This window comes from Mandrillus leucophaeus, unplaced genomic scaffold (assembly GCF_000951045.1).
Source record: "Mandrillus leucophaeus isolate KB7577 unplaced genomic scaffold, Mleu.le_1.0 Scaffold76, whole genome shotgun sequence".
Classification (NCBI taxonomy): domain Eukaryota; kingdom Metazoa; phylum Chordata; class Mammalia; order Primates; family Cercopithecidae; genus Mandrillus; species Mandrillus leucophaeus.
The window spans coordinates 4796966-4805532 of NW_012108252.1; the positions used below are offsets into that span (position 1 = coordinate 4796966).

The following is an 8567-nucleotide window of genomic DNA, read 5'->3' on the forward strand; positions in this document are numbered from 1 at the left end:
CGTCTCAAAAAAAAAAAAAGAATAATGTACAATCTCTGCTTCTCTGAAAATGGGACCACTGCTGAATGATGCCTGTGTGGACAGGATTTTTAGACTTGAGGAGGGGTGGTAAGGTGTGGGAGAGGGTTACTAGACCACTGGAGGGGTGTGTGTGGGCAGAAGGCAGTAAACAGCGTAGATCACAGGTGATGGAGATGAACAAGGTTACCAGCCCTGGTGTGTGGGTGGGAGGTATGGACAGTTACGACTGGTGGTGGTGATGGTGGAGGGAACATGGTTACCAGGCCACACTGGTGGGGGTGTATGGACAGTGAGCTACCTACCGGTGTGGTGGTAATGCAGATGGACACGGGTTACTCGATGGCTAGAGGGAGTGGATGGGTTTCTGGGTGAGCAATTCGATTTCAGTGGAGTGAACTGTTCAACATTATCTAGCAGTCTCATGGAGATGTGGATCCCCAGGGTTGCAAATGGTGGGATGAAAGGTGAGAGACAAGACAGCACAGCGGTTGAGACCACAGGCTCTGGAATACAGGCTGCTTGGTTAAACGCTAAGCCTGAGCTTCCTACGTATGAAAAAGAGGATATTACCCATCTCACAGAATGATCAGGAAGTGAAGTGACACATGCAGAATGCAAGGCCTAGCATTAGATGACCAGCCCCTATATATTAGTGCAGATCAATGTCTACCTACCGGGGGTTTCCAACGTCACGTGGCTGGACTTTCTTCTTCCCTGTACAGCATGATACCAGTGCCTCAAATGAGAACACAGTTGACACACTGAGTAATATTCAGATGGTGAAACCGAATCTAGAAGTCGCATGGTGGTCAATGTCCTACGCACAGTACGATGCCCCCATACTGGATAAGGTTGTTCAGATATCTTCAGACCAGCCCAGAGATGATGTGTTATTGCCTGTTATCTGGTTAGACATCTCCTTTCAAATGAATGTGGAATAATCCATTTGCTGAGCAGACATTCATGGAGCACCTGCTCTCTGTCAGGGGCCAGGGAACAAAGGCAAGTACGACACAAAGCTCAGGCTGATGCAGTGTACAGGTTCCAGGATGAGATAAACAAAAGAGCCTATTTTAATACAAAGCTGTAAGTGCGACGTTGCTATAGATGAGGGTAGAAAGGGAGGGGGTTATTACTGGAACACAGAAATTAACTCAGTTTGCAGAGGTGGGGCCATGAGACAGTCCCTAGGAGAAGATGTCTGGGCAGAGGCAGACATGAAGCAGGAGTTAGGGGAAGGGATGGGAGTGACAAAATTCTAGGCAGAAGGAACGGTATTTGCAAAGGCATAGATGTGAGTAACAGCAGGGTGTGGTGCATGCCAGGAACCACAAGCAATTTGGCACTGAAGGATTTTCAACAGTAGGGTGAGAAATGGGGGATATATGCTAGAGCAAAAGGATGGAGACACAGAGTGGGGAATTCCACAGAGAGGTCACTGGACTTCATTCTCAGGGTAATGGCAAGCACTGCAATGGCACAGGCCAACCGTGTTTTAGAAAGACTGTTCTAGTGACTGGGAGGAGCATGAGCTTGTCAGGAGCAACTGGAGTCAGGGAGATCAGGAAGGGCACCTCTGAGCCAGAGAAAAGATGCTCCTGTGGGATCCATGTCAGTGAGAAGAGAGAGGACAGCCTAAGTATCAATACCAAGGCAGAGGTGAACAGACCTAGGCACTGTTTGGACATAGGTAGCAACAGGCAGAACAGCTGTAGATGATGTATACATTCTAGTAGTGGGTAAAAAAGTGAATTCAGGCAGAAGAAAAGTTTTGTGGGAGGAGGGTAAAAGATGACCAATTTGATTTTTGATAGGTGGAGTTTGAGGTGTACACAGGATATCCAAGTTGAAATGTCAGTCCAAAAGTTCACAGGACAGTCTGGGTTACAGAGGATGGTTTCAGAGTCTACAGCATTATAAAATCAGGACAGAATGAGAAGGCCTGGGTAGACTGTGGTGAAAAGAGCAGTGAGCAGAAGAAAGACCTTTAGACAACATCACAATGTAATGACAGAAAAGGAGGCTGTTAAGACTGAACTGGTCAACTGCAGTAGAGAAAGGTCCACTAAGTTAAGGAATGAAAAGTGTATACTTCATTTAACAATCAGGATGTCATAAGTATGCATACTGGTGAGGCTTCTTGGTTGCAGACAACTGAAACCACTCAAGTGACTTTAAGCAGAGAGGTATTTAATAGAGGGTATCAGATGGCATACACAATTTCCAGGAGCCCACAGATAAGGGTTTGGATGCCTCCCTGCCAGGAAGAGCACAAGTAGCCAGGACAAACTTCCACCTTTACAGGACTATTACTGGGGAAATCCCACTGCCACCACTTCTCTCTATTCTGCACCTGTGACAGGCAGGGCAACCTTCGCCAGAGTTGCCCCAGATGAAGAAAGGCATCAGCTGCTGTGCCTATAAGAGCCACTCTTGCCAAGAGCAGCCTCATTCTAAGATGATCTTGCTCCACCCACCTAACTGAATGCTCACCTTCAGACTTCCAAAAGCCACCTGTTCTGTTACCGAGGTCATTCACAAATGAGACTTCTGCATAGCAATAAGAATCAATAAAAAAAAGAATGAAGATGGAGTCAAAAAAAAAGCAAGAATAATCTTTATTCTCTGGAAAACACATTTGTAAAATGCTATCAATAAGATGAAAAGATTCAGAACACATTTATTTGTTTGCAGCACATACACTGAGGATCAGAACGTCTGCTAAAATGGAATACACCTGTAAACAAATACCTTAGGGAGAGTTTATAGGCGGTCAGCTCCACTGTGCAAGGTACGCAGCTGATACCTTCTTGCTGAATAGATTTTTGCGGTAGCCAAAAAAGATCAGATTTTAGTAACAAAATATCTCAAAGGATGTCAAACATTCTTTAGAGGGCCTAACATGGGCAAAATTACAATTACATATATAAAAATGGCACAAGAATCAACTGATTTCACAGAAATACTAATAAAACATTTCGGGTCTATTATTAAGAGAAAAAAAATGTTTTACTCAGGGCTTGAAACGGGGGAAATAAATATTTTGGTACAAGCTTTAACCTAAAAGACAACATACCGATTTCTGGGTCTACCAACAGACTAGGGCAACACCCATCTCATCCTACTCTACAGAATGCTTTGGCACAACTTCAAGAAAACCTTATATGCTTTCATTTGAGCCATAAATGATCCTGACTGCACGTTGCTTTTTAAGAGTGAAGTCTAGGGTAAAAACCAATCCCCTAATTCTGACAGCGTGTATTCACAATTATGTCTTCTGAAATCATGCAAGTTAGCAGCACCAATCATTAAGACATTAAAAATTATTCTCATACTTGAGCAGCAAGTTCTATCAAAACAAATGCTATGCAATTTAAGATTAGTACAACTGCTTAAATTCGAAGTAGCTCAACTGCTTTAAGATGTGAAACTCAAAGTCCCCCTGTATTTATATAACATCTAATAAGTTATATACTTTATTTAGCTTCTGAAAGGAGTAATTCTCTGTCAGGGAAGTGGGTACTGCAGTTTTCCTTGTGATAAAATTAGTTTGAATGTATATCCTCAACCTAAACAAAATGAAATGTTAACAAATTGCAGAATGTTAGAGTTGGAAAGGACCTTGGAGATCACTTAATCCAACCCTCTCTTTTCAGATGGGGAAAATGAGGTCAATGAAGAGGAAATGACTTATCCAGGCCACACTAGGGAAACTGGACCCTAGCAACCTCAACTTCTACGTCAGGAATATATGCTGAGCAATCTTCCCAAGCTCTTCTGGTTTTATTTGCTCCCATTAATTAAATAACAAAGAACATCAGGTACATAGTAATATGATAAACATAGACTTTGACTTCAATTTTAAAATCAGAACATCAAAATGATTCCTGAGCCTTTAACTACCTTCATTTTAATGAGAATGCAGTCAACAGTAAATTATAACAAGCTATAGTGGTTTTATCTTCAAATATTTACATGGACACTGAAAACACCTTTCAGGACTACTCCTTAAAGACACTCGTCCAAACACATCCATCCATGTGAGGCCAAGACACTTTTCATGGAATGCAATGGAACTATGAAGGTGAATGGAAGAGAGATGCTTCAGTCTCTCAAAGTGCAGTCATGAGTTTATCTCGATACATCATACTTTGCATCCCTCCTAAGTTCTTCTGGTTCTGGTCGTGGACATAATCAAAATGGCTGTCATCTCCACTGGCCGATGCTTTCCAATGCGACCTGTCATCCTGAATGGATGGCCTGTTTTGTTTGCAGAGCGAATGGTTAGTGGGAGAATGGAAGAAAATGCAGAAATGTAAGTGAAACAACACAAGCACAAAGGAAATGGGGCAGGGGGAACCATGAGCCATGTGAATGGGGATGGCTATGAGTGGAAATGAATGGATTTCCTACGTGAGAATTGTAAAAGTTCAGATGCAGATCATCTATGAACTTCCAAGCAGAGCAAGCATCTGTCTATGGTCAAGTCATCATTTCTCAAAGGCTGTCTCATGGTCAAGTCTGTCCGGAGAAAGCTAAGTGAAGGTGGAAAATGTTCCTTTACTACAGGGCTGCCTGGAGGTTTTATCATGCCAGTGTGTGCCATGAATGCCTCAGGCAGCATTTGCCAAAAGTGTTGGACTAACAAACTCTGTTGTCAGGGGGTATCTTTGCAGAGATTGAAAATACACAAAATGTTGGGCCCCACCCCATAGATTCTGATCCAGTAGGTCTGGGGTGGGACTGAGACTCTGCATTAACAAGCTTCCAGATGACACTAAAGCTGCCAGTAGCAGGCCCACCCCAGAGAGGCACTGTTTCCGGCTTTCCTCAGAACGCCTGCTGCTAGGCCGTGCCTCAGAAGGAAACTAACATGATAAAACAGACAGTGATAAGGACAAACTTTTGTAAAAACAATGTTAATTAAAATAGCATTTCTATAAATCGCTTCTGCTTCTTATGTCTGAAGAATAAAGTACCTTTGAAACACAGCAAGATTTAGAATTATTACTCCACTCACCTAATTTGCTTTAAAAAGTTAAGTGACTACCAAGTGTTTATAAACAATCACACTGTTGGGTTACAAAATTCCCCAGCAAACTTTATTTTGGCCTTGCTCTAAGTGGGTTTATTTCCATCATTTTATTCTCCATTTCTCAGAGAAAGGCTAGCAACCTCACCTTTATGCAAACTGAACTTGCCAACTATGTTTCTGAAATAGCTTCACACATAAACACCAATTAAGACTGATCTAAAATTCAAATCTTAAAAGGAACATTTGCTTTCACAAAGCCAGCCTTAAAAAAAAAAAAAAAAAACCTCTCAAGCCTCACTATAAACACAGTCCAGCAGATGTCAGTTGGCTTAGAAAGGATTATGGTAGGTTGGGGCCAAGGTTGGCAAATGACAGCCCTCGGCCCAATCCTACTGTTTTTCTAAATCAGTTTCATTGAAGCACAGCCATAGTCTCTCATTTATAGATTGTCTCGGGCTGTTTTCAAAGTACAATCGCAGAGTTAAGGAGTTGTGACAGCGACCACAAAGCCGAAGATATTGACTGTCTGATCCTTTACAGAAAAACTGACCCCTCAGTCTAGGGAAAAAATATTGATTGCCACAAAAAGCAAACCCATTCCCCACCCCCCAAAAAAAACTCCTTAAAAAAAAAAAAACCACAACAACAAAAATCCCCAAGCTTTCATCACATTTGAAGTAAACAAATTCTCAGGACAGAAAAATGTTACTTAGAAATTTTCAGTAACATCTTGAACATAAAACTAAACCAAGAATATATGAGATCAGAATGATTTTTAAAAATCAACTCATTTTTTATTTCACAAAGCACACCTTTGATACATCCACACGCATCACTGGCTACCTCTGCTTTGAAAATTTATTCATCTCGGCCATGACAATGCACCCCTTAAGGGTTGTTTCTGATGCAGACTTTCTACTCCTAAACTAGGCAGAATCTGAACTTTTCTAGAGAAAGGAGAGCTTTCGAAGGTGCAGCTCTGGAAGCACCAGCACTTACCTGACATTTGGAGAGTGAGGATGCCACCGGGGCTGGCTGGGGTGGATATTAGGATGATACTGAGGCTAGAAATAAAACACCGAACTTGATTATTTGATGACCTTTTAATTTCAATGGTCCTCATTTGCTTTCTCTGTTACTGGCATCCACCCGAGGGGCTGGGGGACTATGAACGGAAAGGCTATAGACCCTGGCTAGGGGATGGATGTTTCCCAGGATGATCATGTTTCCCCCTCTGACAAAGGCTGGGGGCTGGAACCCAGCACCGGTTCTTGCCCTCTCCAGAGGCGGCTCCCTGTGAAGGGGCTGGGAAGCTGCTCTTAGAAGGTGATAGCACCTGCCTTGAAGGGGGTCGTCCGGAGTACCAGGGACAGGCTGTATTCATCTCCCCAAGGGAAGAGGCGGAAGGTGTCAGAGAGATGGGGAGAGTGGGAGGCAATTTCTCTCTTCAGAAACAATTTTTGTCATTGCTGAAAATGACAATGACCATGTGGAGCAGTTACATCTGCACACAGGCAAGGACTGGACAGGGATGCTAAGTGAAGCAGCAGGGCCGTGGGTGAAGGTTTTTTTCTTTCTCCCTGGTTTATGCAATAAAAATAATCTTCTAAAATGCAATCTAAAACAAAATACCAAAACAAACAAAACCATCCAGAGCGCTTATCATCCTGATAAAACGCGAGGGAGAGAGGGAGACAGTTTGAGAAGAAGGGATGAGGGGAGGGAGGGAAGGAAAGTAGGGAGGGAGAGAAGAAAGAAAAAGAAGGGAAGGAAGAAAGAGAAAGAAGAGAAGGAAGGAGGCTGAAGGTTGTCTTTTAAAAAATTTTTTTATTTTTGACAGAGTCTCGCTCTGTTGCCCAGGCTGGAGTGCAATGGCAGGATCTTGGCAACCTCTACCTCCTGGGTTCAAGCAATTCTCCTGCCTCAGTCTCCTGGGTAGCTGGGATTACAGGTGCTTGCGACCATACCCTGCTAATTTTGAAGGAAGTTGTCCATTTTATAAAGAGAACACAGACCCTGACCAATGACTCACCAATGGACAGAGGTGCAGCCCTAGCCAGCTAGGTAGCAGCCTGCCATTCCACTTCTGGCCTGCAGAGGGCAGTGGTCCTAGACATCAGCAGAAGTCAGGGGCTTCTCAAGGCTCAACCTCCCAAGGGGCAAATTAGGCCTTCCTGACATTTAAGTCACTACAGTCTTGCCACCGTTACTCTTTTAATTATTTCTTCCCCTCCTTCTCGGGCTGCTTTGGTTAATAAGCAGTGGCCTGCTCTCTGGCACAGAGAATTCTCAGCAGTTCTGTTCGTTCCATTTGCATGGACCTGAGATGCCCTCCCTGCCTGTTCTGTATTCCAGCAGCCTTTCCTTTCTCCTTCAAAGACGCCTGTCAGCAAGCAGACTCTGCAGCCCCCGGAAGGACATGCTGCAGGAAAAGGAATCTGGAGAAAATACCTCAGTAGCAAGATCTGGGAGCTGACCAGGGCTTTAGCATCTCCCTGGTGCAATCTCTGCATATTTCTCCTTTAGGGGGTACAGAAACCCACAGAGTTTAGATCATCTGCCCAGAGTCTAACTGTTCCAGGTGTTTTGATCACATAGACAGGCCCAGAATGAGGTTCCATTCATTGGCTGTTCAACAATAGAGAAAGGCTGACCTAGAACTGGACCCTCATGTTTTTCTCTGGCTTTAAACACAGCCAAATCAGATTCATCAGAGAGAGGTGGGAACCTTAGCCATAGACCTGGAAAAAGATTTTGGAAACTTCCTTGGTCTCCTCTGGCAATTTAATCACATTCTCAACTGTCAAGGAGTATTTTAGTGTTAACTCAGCTGGTTCTCAACTAGTACGCTCATATCCCTCAGAGGACAACGGGAAATGAACGTGTGCATGTTTGCTTGTCACAGTAACAGAGAAAAGGGAAGCTAATCATCCTGCAATTCCAGGGACAGTCCCAAACAATGAAGAACTCTCCCTCCCCAAATGCCAACAGTGTCCTCATTGAGAACGCAGAGATCCATCCTTTGCAGCTGGCTGACCTTGCAGTGCTTGAAATAAGATAAATGCTGCAACACCATCCTCTTGAATACCCTTCACGGTATTCACATGCCGATCAGGCCACTTCTCAGGACATTCTCTTACCGGTCAATTTACTCCCAACCCTTGATAGAACAACACAAGACCTCTAAGACTGGCAAGGTCCAAAGGACCCGTGGTTGCCAATGAGGTTGCGATAACAATGCCTAGATGAGTTTCAGTAGATCTGATTTCAACAATTGCCTTGATGTTCACTCTAAGCAGAAAACGCACAGTGAGAACACACCCCAGGGCTATGGGGAGAGGGCACAGGCAGGGCTGAGCTGCTTTGCTTTTCTAAATTTTTTTTCTCTCCTTCAAGCACTGATTACCTATCAATTACCTGTCCCCTACAACTTTTCAGTTACTCACACCTGAAAACCCCTTAACAAAAAACAATCAGTGAGTAAGAAGATTCAAGAACCCTGGGCTGGGCA

The 8567-nt window shown here is 43.7% G+C and overlaps 1 protein-coding gene across 1 annotated transcript in view; it reads right to left on the bottom strand.

The window, feature by feature from the left end:
* EPB41L4B (erythrocyte membrane protein band 4.1 like 4B) overlaps positions 1 to 8567 on the bottom strand; it is a 179941-nt gene that overhangs the window by 84226 nt on the left and 87148 nt on the right. Inside the window, exon 15 of the mRNA XM_011966377.1 lies at positions 6056 to 6120. Coding sequence (XP_011821767.1) covers positions 6056 to 6120 — 65 coding nt within the window. The remainder of the gene's footprint in view (positions 1 to 6055; positions 6121 to 8567) is intronic.